At 54.3% G+C, this 20,969-nt stretch overlaps 1 protein-coding gene across 1 annotated transcript in view; it reads left to right on the top strand.

The window, feature by feature from the left end:
* Window positions 1-20,727, top strand: part of DCHS1 (dachsous cadherin-related 1) — a 36,478-nt gene extending 15,751 nt beyond the window's left edge. Inside the window, exons 3-21 of the mRNA XM_055141752.1 lie at window positions 6,933-7,121; window positions 7,211-7,442; window positions 7,581-7,817; window positions 8,338-9,351; window positions 9,559-9,752; window positions 9,930-10,026; window positions 10,112-10,269; window positions 10,459-11,323; window positions 11,441-11,680; window positions 11,776-11,901; window positions 12,500-12,709; window positions 13,757-14,635; window positions 14,757-14,870; window positions 14,996-15,207; window positions 15,297-15,451; window positions 15,631-15,761; window positions 16,381-16,664; window positions 16,974-17,112; window positions 17,655-20,727. Of these exons, the coding sequence (XP_054997727.1) occupies window positions 6,933-7,121; window positions 7,211-7,442; window positions 7,581-7,817; window positions 8,338-9,351; window positions 9,559-9,752; window positions 9,930-10,026; window positions 10,112-10,269; window positions 10,459-11,323; window positions 11,441-11,680; window positions 11,776-11,901; window positions 12,500-12,709; window positions 13,757-14,635; window positions 14,757-14,870; window positions 14,996-15,207; window positions 15,297-15,451; window positions 15,631-15,761; window positions 16,381-16,664; window positions 16,974-17,112; window positions 17,655-20,266 (8,088 nt within the window). The 3' untranslated portion in view covers window positions 20,267-20,727. The remainder of the gene's footprint in view (window positions 1-6,932; window positions 7,122-7,210; window positions 7,443-7,580; window positions 7,818-8,337; window positions 9,352-9,558; window positions 9,753-9,929; window positions 10,027-10,111; window positions 10,270-10,458; window positions 11,324-11,440; window positions 11,681-11,775; window positions 11,902-12,499; window positions 12,710-13,756; window positions 14,636-14,756; window positions 14,871-14,995; window positions 15,208-15,296; window positions 15,452-15,630; window positions 15,762-16,380; window positions 16,665-16,973; window positions 17,113-17,654) is intronic.
* The last annotated feature ends 242 nt before the right edge of the window (window positions 20,728-20,969 follow it).

Here is a 20,969-nt window from a genome sequence, read left to right as displayed (position 1 = left end):
TACTAGAGCTGGGCCAGGTAATCTTGACAGTGAGGAATTAAGATTCACTAGAGAGAGAAACTTGTGGTGTCAGGAAATGAATCTCTGTGAAGTCTCAAAGCTGTTCTTTAGTAAGGCTGCATGTGGAGATCCCACACATCCAATTCTTCCAATTCTTCAAAGGAGATGCCAACATTTTCAGAGCTCTCCGGCCCAGGGCCAGGCTGTCCTGGAAGAAATCTCATCCTGCCCCAGGAGTCTTGATGGGACACTTGGATTGTAGCATAGGATGAGAGATAAGAAATGTCCAGTGAGGGGCGGGAGCCATTAGGGCATTTGCCTTGCACGCAGCTGACCCGGTTTCGATACCCAGGATCCCATGTGGTCCCCTGAGCACTGCCAGGAGTAATTCCTGAGTGCAAAGCCAGAAGTAACCCCTGTGCATTGCTGGGTGTGACCCAAAAAGAAAAAAAAAAAAAAGAAATGTTCAGTGAGACATTTCAATGCCCAGAGCAGGAAGGACTCAAGAGAAAGAGGTGGGAGTCCTAGATAGACTTGTGTCAGATCTGGAGGAGATGGAGGAGGCTTAACCGAAGAGTCAAGCTGAGGCCAGCTTGCAGAGATGGTTGAACACCAGGCTAGGAAAAGTAGAACTTTACCTGGAAAGCAGAGGAGGTCCCTGAATCTGTGATCCAGGGGTGGGGTAGGGGGAGGCCTATTCAGATGGTTTTGATTTTGTTTTTAGAGATTTTATGTTTATGGAGCAGTTTTTAGTTCATAGCAAAATTGAGTGGAAGATACAGAGATTTCTCGTACATCCCCTGCCCCCAACTACAGTCTTGTTATCAACACCCCCCCACCATACTTGTTTGTTTACATTGACACTGTTATCACCAGGAGTTCACAGTTTATGTTAGAGCTCACTCTTGGTTTTGTACATTCTGTGGGTTTGAACAACTGTATAATGAGTTGTATAATGTTTATGTGTAATGGACCTAAGTAATGACATGCATTATAGTATTATATAGAGTAGCTTCACTGCCCTAAAAGTCCTCAATGCTCCACCTACTCCCCTCCTACAGATTTGTTCTTTCCTCCTCTCTACAGATTGTGTTTTTTAAGAAATATATGTGTAAACTGTTTTGAGAGTGTAGGATGCATTAGATTGGCAGATAAGTGGTACATTCAAGAGTTCAATTATCCACTGTAACTCCAGCACTGGGCTGGGTCCTAGGAATGAAGAAAGGAAAGTCTAGTTCCTGTCAAGGTTCTAGGCTAGACAGGAAGACATACTAGTCTGCTGCAGAAGGAGCTGTGGAAGTCTAGAGAAAGGGCTTTGAAGAAACAATGTGATTTTGCCAAGTGGACAGTAAAGGGTGTAGAGAATGGGACTCCAGTCTGCTGAGAGCTACAGAATACCATGTTGTGTTTAGAGGGCTGTATTCATCACATTGACCTCATCAGCACTGAGGAGAGAACTGGGTGCAGAATAGATAAGATAGTAAACAGGGACTAGATTACAAGCTTTAAAATTCAGCTTTGAATTTTATCTTAAAGCCATAAGGAGCCAATGAGGAGCTCTCTGCAAATCTGATACATTTTTTAGAAAGATTGCCTTAGCTGTCTCAGGGAGCATGGATGCAGGAGAGGAGACTGAGTTATCTCTCCCCTGAACTATTGTAATTCTCTCCAGTTCATCCTCTATACCAAGGTTCTCAACCACTGCACAATTGATATTTTAGGGCATATCAATTCTTTTTGTGGTGCTGCATTTTGGCAGCATCCTTGGACTCTTACCCATTAGATACCATAGCACCTCACACTTATGACAGCCAATGTCTCTAGACATTGCCAAATATCCCTAGAGGGAAAAATCATCTCCAGTTGTGGATCAACTGAGGGCACCTCCTTAGTTTTCTAGTGCTTCAAGTCTTTGTGTGTTGTAAGCCCTCCATACTCCTGAGCATCTTTTAGGGGTTGCCTGCAACCTAGACTCCAGGCCAGTGACTGAGCCTGACTAGTCATATGGCCAGACTTTAGGTCTCCGCCTACCTCCTCCTGTAGGCAGTTCCTACCCACTCTCTATATGTCTTTACTCTCTCTCTCTCTCTTCGTAGGACCAATGGGTTCTGGCTTCCACACTTCTTTCCTCAGTAATGCCTGCGGTTGGAGGGCAGTTCTCCAGGTGATTTCCTGGAGGCTTATCTTTGTTAATTTGTTTTGTTTGTAAGCCATTAGTAACCAGAGGAAGTGGGGATTAAAATGAACATTAGGTGTCCATAATTGTTTGAGAAAGTCTTAATGCTTGATTAACCCATTTACATTTCTCAGGTATGTACCATATGTAAGTCAATCTATGAGGAACACAGAATCTAGTAGTGAATGAATCACTTCCCTACTTTTTGAAGGTTTTGGACTCAGAGCTAAAAAAACTATTTGGCTACAGTAAGAAAATGTCTGTGATGCAACTATAACTGAGATACAGAGAGGCAATACAAAACTGTTCAAAAAACCAGGCTGGGGGCTGGAGCAATAGCACAGTGGGTAGGGCGTTTGCCTTGCACGTGGCCAACCCAGGTTCGATTCCCAGCATCCCATATAGTACCCTGAGTACTGCCAGGAGTGATTCCTGAGTGCAGAGCCAGGTGTGACCTTAAAAGCAAAAAAATATATATATACTAAAAACAAAAACAAAACCCCAGGCTGGAGTGAAGAGAATACAGAGGCTAGGGTGCTTGCCTTGCATGCAGGTTTAATCCTGCGTCCAGTCACCAGCATCACGTATGGCCCCCTGAGTCCCTCCAGGAGTGATCTCTGTGTGCACAGCTAAGAGTGAGCCCCGAGCACTGAGAGGAGTGGCCCCAAACAAATAACAGTAGTTTTCCCAAAGGAAAATCTTTGGAAGCTGAAACCTAAGGGATGAATGGGAATTTCTGAGGGAACCAGACTGGGGCAGAAGTGAAATGATCAGACTTGTTCAGACTCCTGTAAGTGTATCTCTGGAATTTAAAGTGTCTGAGGCCAGAGAGACAGTTATAGGGAGTAGGGTGATGTTTGCCTTGCACGTGGCCCACCAGGTTCAATCCCTGGCATCATGTAGGGTCCCCTGAGCCTGCCAGGAGTGACCCCTGAGTACAGAACCAAGAGTAAGCCCCAACTACCACCAGTTGTGGATCAGAAACAAAACAAATGAACAAAGAGTATAGGTGGAGATTGGGAAACGAGCAGATGATGCAATGTTCAGACAAGCCAAGGGGATTGAGCCATTTTTCTATGGGGAAAATTGAAGATTTTGAATAGTAATGTCCCAAAAGATGCTTTTAGGGATTAGAGCATTGGTGCAGTAGGTGGAGCACTTGCTTTGCACACAGCCGACCCAGGATCAATCTCCAGCACCCTGTATGATCCCCTGAGCTCTACTATGAGTAATCCCTAAGTGCAGGATCAGGAGTAAACCCTGAGTACCTCCTGGGATAGCCCCCAAACAGAATACATATTCCCTCCCCCCACAAAAAAAAAAGCTTTTAGGAGTCATCTAGAACAGTGATTCACAACTGGAGTTGATTTTGTCCTCTAGAGGGCTATTTGGCAATATCTAGAGGCACTTAGACGTTGTCACAAATGTGAGGTGCTATGACATCTAATGGGTAAGAGTCCAGGGGTGCTGCCATATATCTAAAATACAGCACCACAAAAAGAATTGAGATGCCCTAAAATATCAGTTGTGCAGTGGTTGAGAAACCTTGGTATTGAGGATAAATTGGAGGAAATTACAATAGTTCAGGGGAGCGATAACTCCAGCCTAAGTCAAGAGAGTGATAATGGTAAAAGACAAGTAGGAGGGATAATAAGACTTACTTATTCTCTGGTTGATTGATATGCTGGGAAAGGAAAAGGGAAGAACACATTTCTGGCTTGAGTAACCGCATGGATGGAAGAGTCATTAGAGAGGGGTTTGGAATGATCATGAGTTTAGCTTTGGACAGGTTGGATTTAAGGTGCCTGTGGGATATCCAAGTGGAGATGCTGATCTGGCATCTGGATGTACACGTCTGGAGCTCAGAGGGATGGCCCAGGTCAAGGTACAGATGATGGTCAAAACCACGGAAGTGGAAGTGAAGGCCCTGAGAGAGTGTGGAGAGTGAGCAGAGGCCAAGAAGAGATTCAAGGAAGTACAGCGGGTAAGAAGGGGGGTGGGGGGCGGGGGCGGGTGGTGTGAGCAGTGGGAGGAGAAGCTGGGGAAGACACCTGGGAAGGGGATCTGGATAGGGCGGATGTGGTAGGTTTGTGGTCTGGTAGGAATTTAAAGAGTTCTCAGATAAGGTCTTGATTTTCTCCTGAATAGAGCACCTGATGAGTGCCAGGGACAAGAGGAGAGAGATGAGGCTAGTGTCAGCTTTGGGGCAGCGTGGGAGAGGGATCTGATCGAAGCTGAGTTGTGAGGTTAGGAGTCTTTGCACTGGGGCGGCACAGGCCAGGAAATTCACCTCTCCTTGGTCATTTCCAGTCAATGATCTCGGCGCCTTTTGGGGTCACTTCCTGACAACTTCCCCTGACCACTATTTATTGCTCTCTTCCTGCAGCGAGTCAGAGGGCAAAGGTCTCTAACAGCTTCTGGAGATGGTGCCACAGCTGTGCTGCAGCCCGCCCAGATTGATGCAGGGGGAAGTTTGTCTCCTGGGATATCTGGGCCCACAGCCATAGTAAAGAGTTGCAACAGAAACCGTTTCCAGGGTTCAGCCGGGAGGGGTCTCAGTGTCTCTTGGGAGGGTAAACAGTGGCACAAATCACTCTGTCAAGGACCTGGACAACAATCAGAAGTCTTTGACCAGTCTTCTCTCTGAGCAACATTTTCTGGCTGGGAAAGGGGAGCGCTGCAGCTTCCTCTTACAGCGTATCACGACCCTGAGGTCTTATATCCACAAAGAGTACTTTGTCACAGGCTACAGTGGTCGGCACCAGCAAACCCGCCATTGAGGGCCCATTGCGCACCCAGTGTATAAAGCTTAATTTGAAAGAAGTTTTTGTGCAAGGCAGAAGAATCAGAATGTCCGTTTACTCAAGGAACAAAGAGACATAGAGGACCTACTGTGTGCCTGGCCATATGAGACACAGGAGCTCACCGAATGATGCCTTCTACTGATCTGGCTCAGAAGCATTCAAAGGCTTCTAACTGGTACTTTGTCACTCAGATTTTCCTGAGCCAATCTGGAAGATAGCCAAGAATTAACCAGGAAAGCCTTTCCCTCTTTTTGGGGGAGGGGAGAGGGAGAGGATAGAACACAAATGATTTAATACTATACTATATATTTGCTGTTCCCCTTTCTTACTTCCGGTGAGATTGACTTGAGAGGTGAAGGGAAGTTAAAAGCGCATAACCCACATCCATAAATCAACAGAGCAGATCCCAGTGAGTCAGGTGATCAGATCCCAGAAGTAATCAGATCCCGCTTTAGTGACTCAACTCATTTGAGAGGAGACATATAACTTCAGTCTGTATAATTCTGTTAGTTGGCCAGCTCTTCACTTAATGTGATTATGAGACTTGGTGATGACTTTTTTTCTTTTTCTTTTTAAAAGTCACACCTGATGATGCTCAGGGCTTACTCTTTGCTCTGTGCTCAGGGAGCACATTTGGTGGGATTTGAGGGACCATATGGTGTGTGGGGATTGCATCTGGGTCAAGCACTTTATGTGCTATACTATAGTCCTGGCCTCTTGGTGGTGATTTTGACTCTTGTGATCCATCTGAAATACGGTCGAAGCCCCTAACCCTCAATTTGGTCCTCATCATTTGGAGAGATTTTATGTATGAATTCACCAGCTCTCTAAAATTTATTTAAAACTTCAACACGTTTTTGGAACTTTTGCAGTCATTCCCAGAGATGCAAAGGGTGATGAAAAATTCACGTTGCCAGTGAGCCCACTCCCAATTCAGTCTGCATAGGGCAGTATTTGCATTCATGTTTTAGTTCCTATATAGTGGAGCATAGTCCTTTTTATAGTCTATTTAGTGCCATGCTTTACACGCTGTTCTGCTTTTTCTTGGTTACATTGCTGTTTGAAATGTCTTCCAAGAGGGAGCAGAGGTAGTATAAAGGTTAAGGAGCTTGACTTGCATTGCAGCTGCAGCTGCCAGCCCTTTCCTAGGGCCTGGCTCAAATTCTAGTGCCATATATGGTCCCGCAGACTGCAGGGTGTGGCCCCTGAGCACAGCCAGGATGGCCCCTGAACACCACTGGGTGTGGCCCAAAACACACACACACACACACACACACACACACACATGCACAAAATAACTTCACAGTGCTTAAGAACTCTGGTATTCTTAATTAAGCACAAGAAGGTTATGGTGTGTTTTATGAAGAAAATATGTGTGAGTGCACATATTAGGTACGCTTCATTTAGATGTGTTATCATACTATGAGCTCAGTGTTTGTGAATCAACATTTATATTAACTAAGATGTCTTAAACATAAATGTGGGGCTGGAGCGATAGTACAGCGGATTGGGCGTTTGCCTTGCACGTGACCGACCTGGGTTCGATTCCCAGCATCTCATATGGTCCCCCGAGCACCACCAGGAGTGATTCCTGAGCACATGAGCCAGGAGTAACCCCTGAGCATCGCCGGGTATGACCCAAAAGGCAAAAATAAAATAAATAAAAAAAATTAAAAATGCTATCTTCAGAATCTTTAAAAAAACCATAAATGTGTAAAACAAAGTCATGTATTTGTCTTTTTGTTAAAGTCAAAGCTATTGACAAAAATGTGATCAGAGGGGATGAGGGGTAGCTGTGCTTGGGCTCTGGTGCATGTCCTACTGGTCCCTCCTGTGTGTGGCCATGCAGAGCCCCTGAGAGCAGCTGACCTGAGCCTGTTCCTCCTCATTGCCTCTTAACTCTGGCTCTTCTGGCCAAGAGTGGGGCATCATTCAATGGAACTTTCCCCCAGGTAACAGCCACAGATGCAGACAGTGGCCCATTTGGCATCCTGTCCTATTCCTTGGGTGCTGGACTTGGAGCCTCGGGGTCTCCCCCATTCCGCATTGATGCCCTCACTGGTGATGTGTGCACGACCCGAACCTTGGACCGTGACCAGGGGCCCTCAAGCTTCGACTTCACAGTGACAGCTGTGGATGGGGTGAGTACGCAGACTGATCAAGCTCGGGAATTGAGAACTCGCTAGGACCAGGTAAGGCCCGCCTGACTTACGGCTGCATCTCTCACTAGGGAGGACTCAAGTCCATCGTGTATGTGAAGGTGTTTGTGTCAGATGAGAATGACAACCCACCTCAGTTTTATCCACGAGAGTATGCTGCCAGTCTGAGTGCCCAGAGTACACCTGGCACAGCCGTGCTGAGGGTCCGTGCCCGTGATCCCGATCAGGGGCTCCACGGACAGCTCTCCTACCGCATCCTGGCTGGCAATAGCCCCCCTCTCTTTGCCTTGGATGAACACTCAGGTGAGGATTGTCCCTTTCCTAGAGCCTCCTGCCAGACACCCTCCCCATCCCTGTAAAAGGGGTGGTGCCCCTCTTCCCAGAACTTGTCCAGATCTGTTCTGCCTCCTGAGACACCTTTGCTTTTGCCTTTCTTCCTAGGGCTGCTAACAGTAGCCTGGCCCTTAGCCAGACGAGCCAACTCTGTGGTACAGCTGGAGATCGGGGCTCAGGATGGAGGTGGTCTGCAGGCAGAGCCCAGTGCCCGAGTCAACGTCAGCATTGTGCCTGGAACCCCCACACCACCTGTGTTTGAGCAGCTGCAGTACGTTTTTTCTGTGCCCGAGGACGCAGCACCAGGCACCAATGTGGGCAAGGTCCAGGCACACAACCCACCAGGTATCATTGAGCATTTTACCCACTTGATGCCAAATCCAAAATCCCAGTAGACCCTGTAGCCCTGTTGCTCCATCTCCCAGTACCCTAGAGCAGCGTTTCTCAATCAGGGACCCTCAGAATATTCCATGGGGGCCACAGGCGAAAACAGCATAAATGAGATACCATGGCACAAGACTAGGAGAATGGCTGGTAGGGCAAGAATGCCACAGGAATAAAACAAGGTTAAAAGAGGCCCATGATGGGGAAGAGGTGAAGAAACACTGTCCGCAGAGTGTCACACCACAGATTCCCCCATATGAAATACTTGGTTCTGTTTCTAGTACCTCCCTGGGCATGATGCTGGTTCTCTGCTCATTCCTAGGCACGTGGGTATCATCCTAGGACCACTCCGTTGTCCTCCCACTTTCCCTGCCCCTAATACTTTGAAAGGCATGGGCACTGCCTACTCCTTGGGATCAGAGTCTGGGCCCCGTCTCAGTAATGCCCATCTCTTTCCTGACCCCTCTTTATTCCTTCCTAGGTCGTGTAGGGCCCGTGACTCTTGCCCTGTCAGATGGGGATCCCCGAGGACTCTTCTCCATAGATGGGACCTCAGGGCTGTTACAAACACTTCGCCCTCTGGATCGGGAGCTCTTGGGCCCAGTGCTGGAGCTGGAGGTGCGGGCAGGCAGTGGCGTACCTCCAGCTTTCGCATCAGCCCGGGTGCGCGTGCTGCTGGAAGATGTCAATGACAATTCCCCTGCCTTCCCTGCCCCCGAAGACACGGTATTGCTGCCCCCCAGCACTGCGCCAGGGACCCCCATCTATACACTGCGGGCTCTAGACCCAGACTCGGGTGTGAATAGTCAAGTCACCTTTACGCTGCTTGCTGGGGGTGGGGGGGCTTTCACTGTGGACCCCACCACAGGCCACATACGGCTTATGGGATCTCTGGGGCCCCCAGGTGGGCCAGCCTATGAGCTGGAGCTGGAGGCCCGGGATGGGGGCTCCCCACCCCGCACCAGCCACTTTCGCTTGAGGGTGGTGGTACAGGACTTGGGCACTCGTGGGCTGGCTCCCCACTTCAGCAGCCCTACCTACCGTGTGGATCTGCCCTCGGGCACCACCCCTGGGACTCAGGTCCTGCAAGTACAGGCTCGAGCACCAGACGGGAGCCCTGTCACCTATCACCTTGCAGAGGGGCCAAGTAGCCCTTTTGGCCTGGAGCCACAGAGTGGCTGGCTGTGGGTACGGGCAGCTCTCGACCAGGAACTGTACACACTAAAGGTAATGGCAGTGTCTGGGCCCAAAGCTGAGCTGGGGCAGCACACAGGAACAGCCACCGTGAGGGTCAGCATCCTCAGCCAGAATGACCACAGTCCCCGCTTGTCTGAGGAGCCCACCTTCCTGGCAGTGGCTGAGAACCAGCCCCCAGGGACCAGTGTGGGCCGAATATCTGCCACTGACCGAGACTCAGGAGCCAATGGACGACTGACCTACAGCCTCAGACAGCTCTCAGAGGACGGCAAGGCCTTCCGCATCCACCCCCAGACTGGTGAGCATTGGGCCCCATGTTCTGAGATTCAATAGCCTGTGAGCACCCAGACCAGACCCTGAAGTCTGGCTGTGGACCAGGACTGAGCCTGGAGTTGTTCACCCTGACATTCCCTCCCACACTCCCCAAACCTCAGTCTCGCAGCTGCAGGCCTCGGCCTCAGCATCTCTAGCTGCCTCACACATGGTCCCCATCCTACCCTCTTAGGGGAGGTGACCACGCTCCAAAGCCTCGACCGCGAGCGGCAGAGCAGCTACCAGCTCCTGGTGCAGGTGCAGGATGCGGGGAGCCCACCCCGAAGCACCACAGGCACCGTGCACATTGCAGTACTCGACCTCAACGATCACAGCCCCACCTTCCTGCAGGCCTCAGGGGCTGCTGGCGGCGGTCTCCCCATCCAGGTGAGGGGAGCAGCAGGCTGCTGCCCTGGAGAGTGGGAGAGGGACTAGGTGTAGCTAAGAGAGTGAGGCTCTTGGAACAAGTATGAGAGCTGAAAAAGGAGGGGTTCGGCCTGCACACTGGCGTGGGGTTCCCAGACCTGACTTGTCCCAAAAATAAGCGTCTGTTTCTCCCAACAGGTGCCAGATCGGGTTCCTCCAGGAACCCTAGTGACAACTCTGCAGGCCAAGGACCCGGATGAGGGGGAGAATGGGACCATCCTCTACTCGCTAACTGGTATGGGGGCAGAGAGAGGGGAGGTGGCCGGTGCTGCCAGGCACTGCTGCCCAGCTCAGCTCTGGAACCCCTGCCCTTCCCTCAGGCCCCGGCTCGGAGCTCTTCTCTCTGCATTCTCACTCTGGAGAGCTGTTCACAGCGGCACCCCTGATCCGAGCAGAGCGGCCCCATTACGTGCTGACCCTGAGTGCTCACGATCAAGGCAGCCCCCCTCGGAGCTCCACTCTCCAGCTGCTGGTGCAGGTATGACGCATGACGGCCCTTACCCTGGTCCACCTTTTATGCCCCCCCCCCGCCCCCCCCCCCCGCCCCAGGAGCAGCACCTTGATGGGGTTTTGGCGCCCTCTAGGCAGGCTCCTGCGTGATTACCCTTCCCAGTACCTGGCCAGCCTGGTTCTCCCTGATTCCGAGCTCCCACCCCATTCACAACAGGTGCTGCCGTCAGCTCGGTCCACCGAGCCCCCGCAGAATCCCTCCGAGCCAGACCCCGCGACGCCGGTGCCCATGGTGCTGACGGTGACGGCCGCTGAGGGGCTGCAGCCCGGCTCCCTACTGGGCTCTGTGGCCCCGCCAGAGCCAGCGGCGACGGGCACCCTCACCTACACCCTGGTGGGTGGCGCGGACCCCGAGGGCACCTTCGCGCTGGACGCGGCCTCGGGGCGCTTGTACTTGGCGCGGCCCCTGGACTTTGAGGCGGGGCCGGCGTGGCGCGCGCTCACGGTGCGCGCCGAGGGCCCGGGGGGCGCGGGCGCGCGGCTGCTGCGCGTGCAGGTGCGCGTGCAGGACGAGAACGAGCACGCGCCCACCTTCGCTCGCGACCCGCTGGCGCTGGCGCTGCCCGAGAACCCCGAGCCCGGCGCGGCGCTCTACACGTTCCGGGCGACGGACGCCGACGGCCCGGGCCCCAACAGCGACGTGCGCTACCGCCTGCTGCGCCAGGAGCCGCCGGTGCCCGCGCTCCGCCTCGATGCCCGCACCGGGGCCCTGAGCGCCCCGCGAGGGCTGGACCGGGAGACCACCCCGGCGCTGCTGCTGCTCGTCGAAGCCACCGACCGGCCCGCCAACGCCAGTCGCCGCCGTGCAGCGCGCGTGTCGGCGCGCGTCTTCGTCACCGACGAGAACGACAACGCGCCCGTCTTCGCCTCGCCCTCCCGCGTGCGCCTCCCCGAGGACCAGCCGCCTGGGCCCGCCGCGCTGCACGTGGTGGCCCGCGACCCCGACCTGGGCGAGGCCGCGCGCGTGTCCTATCGCCTGGCCGCCGGCGGTGACGGCTACTTCCGGCTACACCCTAGCACGGGTGAGACCTGGGCCCCAGGCCGCTGGGGACGAATGGACGGACGGACGAGGAGGGTGGGTGATGCTGTGGAGGGGGTTGGGGATCTCCCGCCAAACTGCCCTCCCTCTGCCCGCCTAGGGGCGCTGTCCGTGGTGCGGCCGCTGGACCGCGAGCAGAGAGCCGAGCACGTGCTGACCGTGGTGGCCTCGGACCACGGCTCCCCGCCGCGCTCAGCCACGCAGCTGCTGACTGTCAGCGTCGCCGACGTCAACGACGAGGCTCCCGCTTTCCAGCAGCAGGAATACAGTGTCCTCCTGCGTGAGAACAGCCCACCCGGCACTTCTCTGCTCACTCTGCAGGCCACTGACCCGGACCTGGGTAAGACCTTGGGGATGGGGGGGTCAGGGATGGGCTGGGGCGAGAAAGGGCATATTTACTGTTTACCCTCCACGTCCCCTGCCACTGCTCCTCAGGGACCAATGGGCACGTGACTTACGGGGGCATTTCTGGAGAAAGCTTCTCCCTGGACCCGGACACTGGAATTCTCACGACCCTTCAGCCCCTGGATCGGGAGGAGCAGGAGGAGATCAACCTGACAGGTACGTATTGACTGGACACATCCCCGCCACCCTCCAAAAAAAAAAAAAAAAAACAACCAAAAACACCTTGGCGTTTGGTAAACACCAGTGTTCTATGGCAGACCGCTTAAGGTACCTTCTAGAAACTTCCATCTATTACAGCATACCTTATGTTATTTTTTGGGTGCTTTGGAGGAGTCAGGAGTGGCAGAATGCAAAGTAAATTGCCAAGTTTTCTCTGGTGATCTCAAAAACTCAAACGCATAGTGTCACAGCTGTTCTGACAAGAATTTCCTCAGACCATGCTGTGCGTTTAAAAGTGTAGCACGGTGATACTGAGTACCAGAGAGGTGAACTGACTTGCTCAAACTGACAGATTGCAGTTGACAGCTCTAGGAGTCTTGCCCAGTTGTGCTACCTCATTTCACTTCTTCGTTATACTACTACTAATCCACAATGTCTCTCACATGCACCAAGCATGGGAGGTGCGGAGAAAACAATCATCTTCTAACATTTGAATCTTTATGTGGGGTCTTGTGGGGTGTGGGGGGGAACATTTGTGAGAATTCTTCGCAGTCTGGAAACAGGCTGAATGTCATTGATTGTGCTCCATTCACAGTGTATGCCCGGGACAGTGGTTCACCCCCACTGTTGACCCATGTCACAGTACGAGTGGCTGTGGAGGATGAGAATGACCATGCCCCAACCTTTGGGAGCTCCCACCTCTCCCTGGAGGTACCCGAGGGCCAGGACCCACAGACTCTTACCAAACTGCGGGCCTCTGACCCAGATGTGGGAGCAAATGGACAACTGCAGTACCGCATCTTGGGTAAGGCCCCACCTGTACCCACTCCACCCGAACTCGCCCGCCCAGTTCTTATTCCCTGTTTGCCTGTGTCAGTCTCGATGTGTCTGCTCCCCTTTCCTTCACTCTGTCTTCCACATTTCCCCTTCATGCGTATATCAGTGTTTCTGGGTGTCTGTGTGCTACCCCTCCTCTTGATTTCCTTCTCAGTCTGTTTCTGTCTTCCCATTTCCTTTCCTTTTCTTTCATGTTTAGCTCTCTCCATAGGGTAGATGTCCTCAAATTGTTTGGTCCCAAGACAACAACAACAACATAAGCCACTGCAGGGCACTTCTTTCCATACTGCTACTTAAGCACAGGGGAATGTTAATGTTTAAAATCTGTCACTGTCACTGTCATCCCGTTGCTCATCGATTTGTTCGAACGGGCACCAGTAACATCTCTAATTGTGAGACTTATTGTTACTGTTTTTGGCATATCGAATACACCATGGGTAGCTTGCCAGGCTCTGCCGTGTGGGCGAGATACTCTCGGTAGCTTGCCGGGTTTTCCGAGAGGGGATGTTTAAAATAAAATTATTTATTACTGAATTGCAATTACTGTATGGTAGTAATAAAATTACAAGCAAAATATCAGGTATTACTAAAGGCAAGTCAGCAAAAATTGAGTAAGTCCCTGAAAATACATATTTATGCTCTATATTTTCTATAACTAGGATAGTAAACACATAAACACACATCCTATCAAATGTCCAAGTGATTATGTCATCACATGACTTGTAGTGCTGGGCTAGACAGAACATCTGTGAGTTAATGAAAATGCAAAAGGCATGTAATGTCTTAGTGTTGCCATGAAAACAGTTTTAATCGTATTTACTCTCTGAAAGGGTGGCCAGGGACTTCCAGCGGTCCTCACACCATGTGTATCTCTGTTGTTTCTTTTTGCTTTTCTCTTCACCCCCACTCTGCTACACACAACACACACATTCTTTGCCATTGCCTGTAAGTCACCCTGCTGCCCCTGAACACGCGAACACGCGTGTTTGTTTATGCGCGCATGCCTTCTCTGCAGATGGGGACGCATCCGGAGCCTTTGTTCTCGACCCCGCCTCTGGAGAGTTTGGCACCATGAGGCCTTTAGACCGGGAGGTGGAGCCAGCATTCCAGCTGCGAATAGAGGCCCGGGATGGAGGCCAGCCAGCTCTCAGTGCCACTCTGCTTGTGACAGTGACAGTGCTGGATGCCAATGACCATGCCCCAGTCTTCCCTGTGCCTGCCTACTCTGTGGAAGTGTCCGAGGATGCACCTGCGGGGACCTTGCTGCTGCAGCTACAGGCTCATGACCCTGATGCGGGGGCCAACGGCCTCGTAACCTACTATTTGGGTTCAGGTGCTGCGGGCGCCTTCCTGCTGGAACCCAGCTCTGGGGAACTGCGCACAGCCGCGGCCCTGGACCGAGAGCAGTGCCCCAGCTATGCCTTTTCTGTGAGCGCAGTGGACAGTGCGGCCGCGGGGCCTCTGAGCACCACGGTGCCTGTCACTGTCACAGTGCGCGACGTCAATGACCATGCCCCCACTTTCCCCACCAGTCCTTTGCGACTGCGCCTGCCCCGCCCAGGCCCCAGCCTTGGCACCCCAACCCTGGCTCTTGCCACTCTTCGAGCTGAAGACCGTGATGCTGGCGCCAATGCATCCATCCTCTACCGTCTGGCGGGCACGCCACCACCTGGCACCACTGTGGACTCTTATACTGGCGAAATCCGCTTGGCTCGTTCCCCTGCAGTCCTGGGCCCCCGGGATCGTGTCCTCTTTATCGTGGCCACTGACCTGGGCCGCCCAGCTCGCTCTGCCACTGGTGTGGTCATTGTTGGGTTGCAAGGGGAGTCTGAACGTGGACCCCGTTTTCCTCGGACTAGTAGCGAAGCTCTGCTCCGTGAGAATGCACCCCCAGGTGGGTCCCCAACCAGCTCTCTCAGCTTTGGTTCCTGGGTAGGCTGGGGTTGCTCACTAACATGTCCCCATGTTCCCCTGGACTAGTGTCCACAGTCCAACCAATGCCATTCTCTATGCAGGCACTCCCATTGTCTCCCCTAAGGCCACCCATGCCGGGGGCTCCAGTGGCCCGATCACCTACAGCATTCTCAGTGGGAACGAGAAAGGAACATTCTCTATCCAGCCCAGAACAGGTAAGGAGTAGGGCTTCTAAGGCTTATAAGCTGCTCAGGAAGCTGACTGGAGGTTCTGGAAGGGAAGGATTTGCCCTGTATAAGGGAGGTAGAGGAAGCTGTCAATGCATTTTGCCTCCCACCAGGAGTCATCACAGTTCGTTCAGCAGAGGGGTTGGACTTTGAGGCGAGCCCACGATTGCGACTGGTCCTGCAGGCAGAAAGTGGAGGCACCTTTGCGTTCTCCGTGCTGATGCTAACCCTGCAAGATGCCAATGATAATGCTCCCCGCTTCCTGCGGCCCCACTATGTGGCCTTCCTGCCAGAGTCCAGACCCTTAGAAGGGCCCCTGCTGCAGGTAAGGGGTATAGTGGGAAAATGGGGAGCAAGTACTGGTCAGATTTGTCTGTGTCCAGGCTAGTGGCAACAGCTTTCTCCTGTCACCAGGTGGAGGCGGATGACCTGGATCAAGGCCCCAGCGGACAGATCTCCTACAGTCTAGCTGCATCCCAGCCAGCGCGAGGGTTGTTCCACGTAGACCCATCCACAGGCACGATCACCACCACAGCCATACTGGACCGTGAGATCTGGGCCGAAACACGGTGAGGCCTGGCTCTGTAGACCCCATTCTGGGTCTGTTCACTATCGAAACTCTGCCTTGAATCCCTCCTCCCTGTCATCCATATTATATACCCCAAATCCTGCTCATTCCCAGCCTTCCCTGAGTTCTCCAAGTCTCCCTTAGCCCAGGACCCACCCACTGATGGAACTTTGTGTCTAGGCTTGTATTGATGGCCACAGACAGAGGAAGCCCAGCGCTGGTGGGCTCAGCTACTCTAACGGTGATGGTCATCGACACCAATGACAATCGTCCTACCATCCCCCAGCCCTGGGAGCTCCGAGTGTCTGAAGGTGAGGGCTGGGTAAAATGAGAAGTACAAAGAGTGGTGGGTGACAGTGTTCCCTGCCCTGGACTTCAGGGGAGGTTGGCACCTACTTTTTTTTCAAATTTATTTAATTTTTTTAATTGAATCACAGTGAGGTACAGTTACAAAGTTGTTCATGATTGGGTTTCAGTCATACAATGTTCCAACACCTGTCCCTTCACCAGGGTGCATTTCCCACCAGTAATGTCCCTATGGCAAGCATCTCTGTCTCTGTCTCTGTCTCTGCCTCTGTCTCTCTCTGTCTCTCTCTCTGTCTCTCTCTCTCTGTCTCTCTCTGTCTCTCTCTGTCTCTCTCTCTCTCTCTCCTTTTGTGCCCTGTGGTTTGCAAGATACTGAAAAGCTATCAGGTATAGTTTTCTCTTTTTTTGCTTTTTTTGCTTTTTGAGTCACACCCGGTGGTGTTCAGGGGTCACTCCTGGCTCTGCACTCAGGAATTACTCCTGGCGATGCTCAAGGGACCATTATAGGATGCTGGGTATTGAACCCAGGTCGGCCACGTGCAAGGCAAAATACGCCCTACCCACTGTACTATAGCTCCAGCCCCTTTGGGAACATTCTTAACACACTTGTTCCCTGTGCTGCAGATGCACTGCTTGGCTCAGAGATTGCCCAGGTGACCGGGAATGATGTGGACTCTGGGCCAGTGCTGTGGTATGTGCTGAGCCCCTCTGGGCCCCAGGACCCCTTCAGTGTAGGCCGTTACGGAGGCCGAGTCTCCCTTACGGGCCCCCTGGACTTCGAGCAGCATGACCGCTACCACCTGCAGCTTCTTGCACATGATGGGCCTCACCAGGGCCGAGCCAACCTCACGGTGATCGTGGAGGATGTCAACGACAATACACCTGCATTCTCCCAGAGCCTCTACCAGGTACTGAGTCCCTGGAGGACCCCCCGGCATGAGCCTTGGTTGTTCACACTGGAGGGAAGCAATGAGGCCTGAGGTCTGTGTAGGCTAGATGGTGGAAGTGATAAGGGAGAGAATTCTGCTATCCAAAGCGCCACCCTCCCCCCCTACCCAAGTCCTAGGAACTGTGTCCAGCAATGGGGAGAGAAATTCAATTGCTGACGCTAGATTCCAAGTTGGAATGGATGACAGACCTCGAAGGTCCAAACTCCAGAATACAGAGTAAGTGTGCCGCTGGGAAGCTTGGCTTAAATGCTTGTCCTCCCACCTTAGGTGATGCTGCTCGAACACACCCCACCAGGCAGTGCCATTCTCTCCGTTTCTGCCACCGACCGGGACTCAGGTGCCAATGGTCACATCTCCTACTACCTGGCTTCCCCTGCTGAGGGCTTCAGTGTTGATCCCAACAATGGTGCGTCCTTCTTGGACTCGGAGTCCTCTTTCCTGTGTCAGATTTCCTGGATTCTGAACTTTCTTTCTTTTTCTTTTGGAGAGGAATGGGGGGGGAGGGGGAAGTCTTGGGGGGCAGGGGTGTCACACCCAGCGAATCTCAGGGATTATTCCTGGCTCTGCACTCAGGAATTACCCCCTGGCAGTACACAGGGAACCATATGGGATGCCGGGGATCGAACCTTGGTCGGCCGTGTGCAAGGCAAATGCCCTGCCCACTGTACTATCACTCCAGCTCCAGGATTCTGAGCCTTATTGTCTGAACTCTAAACTGGATCTGTTTGAGGAAGGACATTTCCCTATTCCTCTGTCTCCTTTTAAGCTCAGTTTCCCACTGCATGTTTGAAAGCCATTGTCTGGGTCCCGGAAACTGTTCCATGATCTCTCAGAACACAGGCCCTTCCCTGGGGCCTGAACTTTGAGGCCATTTCCACAGCCTCAAGAGATCCTTCTTGTGCTCAGCCACAGTCTCTGCTGAATGCTTGTTTCTTGCCATTCTCTTAGGGACTCTGTTCACAACAGTGGGAGCAATGGCTTTGGACCAGGAGGGGCCAGGAGTGGTGGATGTGGTTCTGGAAGCACGAGATCACGGGAGTCCAGGCCGGGCGGCGCGAGCCACAGTGCACGTGCAGCTGCAGGACCAGAATGACCATGCCCCAAGCTTCACTTTGCCACACTACCAGGTGGCTGTGACCGAGGACCTGCCCCCAGGTTCCACCCTGCTCACCCTGGAGGCCACAGATGCTGACGGAAGCCGCACCCATGCCACTGTGGACTACAGCATTGTGAGCGGCAACCGGGGCAGGGTCTTCCAGCTGGAGCCCCGGCTGGCTGAGTCGGGGGACGATAGTGGACTAGGCCCCCGGATGCTGGGCTGCCTGGTGTTGCTTGAGCCTCTGGATTTTGAAAGCCTGACCCAGTACAACCTAACAGTGACTGCGGCTGACCGGGGGCAGCCCCCTCGCAGCTCAGCAGTGCCTGTCACGATCACTGTGCTCGATGTCAATGACAACCCACCCATCTTCTCCCGAGCATCCTACCGGGTGGCAGTGCCTGAGGACACGCCCATTGGAGCTGAGCTGCTGCATGTGGAGGCCTCAGATGCTGACCCGGGTCCTCATGGTCTCGTACGGTTCACGCTCAGCTCAGGTGACCCCCTGGGGCTCTTCGAGCTCGATGAGAGCTCAGGCGCCTTGCGACTGGCCCACTCCTTGGACTGTGAGACCCAGGCTCGACATCAGCTTGTGGTGCAGGCAGCCGACCCCACAGGGGCACACTTTGCTCTGGCACCAGTGACGGTTGAGGTCCAGGATGTGAATGATCATGGCCCAGCCTTCCCCCTGAACTTGCTCAGCACCAGCCTGGCAGAAAACCAGCCCCCGGGCACTCTTATAACCACCCTGCATGCAGTTGATGGGGATGCCGGGGCTTTTGGGAAGCTTCGTTACAGCCTGCTGGATGCTGGCCCGGGGCCTGATGGCCGTGAGGCATTTGCACTGAACAGCTCCACAGGGGAGCTGCGGGCTCGAGTGGCCTTTGACTATGAGCACACAGGAAACTTCCAGCTGCTGGTGGGTGCTGCTGATGCTGGGAATCTCTCAGCCTCGGTCACTGTGTCAGTGCTGGTGACCGGTGAGGACGAGTATGACCCAGTGTTCCTGGCTCCAGCTTTCCACTTTCAGGTACCAGAAGGTGCCCGGCGTGGCCACAGCCTGGGTCACGTGCAGGCCACAGATGAAGATGGAGGTGCTGATGGCCTGGTGCTCTATTCCCTTGCCACTTCTTCCCCCTATTTCGGGATCAACCAGACCACAGGTGCTCTGTACCTGCGGGTGGACAGCCGGGCACCGGGCAGTGGAACAGGTAGCTCTGGGGGTGGGGGCCGGACTCGACGTGAGGCACCACGGGAGCTGAGGTTAGAAGTGATGGCACGGGGGCCTCTGCCTGGCTCCCGGAGTGCCACAGTGCCTGTGACCGTGGACATCACCCATACTGCCCTGGGCCTGGCCCCTGACCTCAACCTGCTCTTGGTGGGGGCCGTGGCGGCCTCCTTGGGAGTCGTGGTGGTGCTTGCTCTGGCAGCCCTGGTTCTCGGGCTGGTGAGGGCCCGCAGCCGCAAGGCTGAGGCAGCACCTGGCCCCATGTCACAGGCAGCACCCCTGGCCAGTGGAACCCTGCAGAAGCTGGGCCGAGAGCCACCCAGCCCGCCGCCCTCAGAGCACCTGTATCACCAGACTCTCCCCAGCTATGGCGGCCCAGGAGCCGGGGGGCCGTACCCGCGTGGGGGCTCCCTGGACCCTTCACACTCCAGCGGCCGAGGCTCAGCAGAGGCTGCAGAGGATGACGAGATCCGCATGATCAATGAGTTCCCCCGGGTGGCCAGTGTGGCCTCCTCCTTGGCTGCCCGTGGCCCCGACTCAGGCATCCAGCAGGATGCAGATGGACTGAGCGACACATCCTGTGAGCCCGCTGCCCCTGACACCTGGTATAAGGGCCGCAAGGCAGGGCTGCTGCTGCCGGGGCCAGGCGCCACTCTGTACCGAGAAGAAGGGCCCCCAGCCCCAGCCACAGCCTTCCTGGGAGGCTGTGGCCTCAGCCCCGCACCTCCTGGGGACTATGGCTTCCCAGCAGATGGCAAGCCCTGCGTGGCAGGTGCACTGACGGCCATTGTGGCTGGAGAGGAGGAGCTCCGTGGCAGCTATAACTGGGACTACCTGCTGAGCTGGTGCCCTCAGTTCCAGCCACTGGCCAGCGTCTTCACCGAGATTGCCCGACTCAAGGATGAAGCTCGGCCATGCCCCCCGGCTCCCCGTATTGATCCACCGCCCCTCATTACTGCCGTGGCTCACCCAGGAGCCAAGTCTGTGCCCCCCAAGCCAGCCAGCACAGCTGTCACTCGAGCCATCTTCCCGCCAGCCTCCCACCGCTCCCCCATCAGCCATGAAGGCTCCCTGTCCTCAGCCGCCATGTCCCCCAGCTTCTCCCCCTCACTGTCTCCGCTGGCTGCTCGCTCACCTGTTGTCTCGCCATTCGGGGTGGCCCAGGGCCCCTCAGCCTCAGCACTCAGCACAGAGTCTGGCCTGGAGCCCCATGACGACACAGAGCTACACATCTAGCTGTGGCCCAGGCTGGGCCCCGACCTGGGATGCGCACAGCATCCCCAATGCAGGCCCCATCTGAGCCTGCCCCGGGCAGCCTCAGATCTCGGTTGGCCATGGGGAAGGCCCGCTTCCCACCCCAGGCTCCTGCGCTGGGGTCAGATCCCGTGTCTCCCACTGGCCCCACCAGAGCACCAGCACCACAGAGTCCTCTCAATTGTGCACTGACCTGGGGCCAGGTCCAGTGTGGGGAGAAATATGAAGGAGGCGGCAGCCCTGGGTTCTCCTCAGTGAGGGCTTCCTGCCCTGCACCAGCAACCTGACATGGAGCTGAGACTTTATTTATTGGGGGAAGAGGGTTGGGGGAGGTCCTCCAACCTGTTGGGGCCCAGCTCCCTTGGGTTCCATTGACACCCCTGCCCTTGCCCAGAACCAAGTGCCAATTCTCACTCTGGAGCCTTAATAAACTGCAGTTTGTATCCAGCGTTCAGTTCTGTTCTATTGGGGGGCGGGGGATGGTAGGGAGGGGCCTGGCATGTGGTGGCAGCGGGCACCGAGGTGTAACGGGCATGAGGGCATCCAGGATGGGGTTGACATGGGAGTGGAACCTGAGTGCCCTAAACACAGAAAATAAGGGAGAAGGCAGACCTCTGGGCGTACAGCTGGCAGTGGCCAAGAGGGGGGTTGGTTGCGGGGGACAGATCTTGGGGTAACCAGTTCT

This window comes from Sorex araneus, chromosome 6, assembly GCF_027595985.1.
Source record: "Sorex araneus isolate mSorAra2 chromosome 6, mSorAra2.pri, whole genome shotgun sequence".
Lineage (NCBI taxonomy): Eukaryota > Metazoa > Chordata > Mammalia > Eulipotyphla > Soricidae > Sorex > Sorex araneus.
The sequence above is the reverse complement of the archived record's forward strand: the minus strand, read 5'-3'. Positions and strand labels throughout refer to the sequence as shown.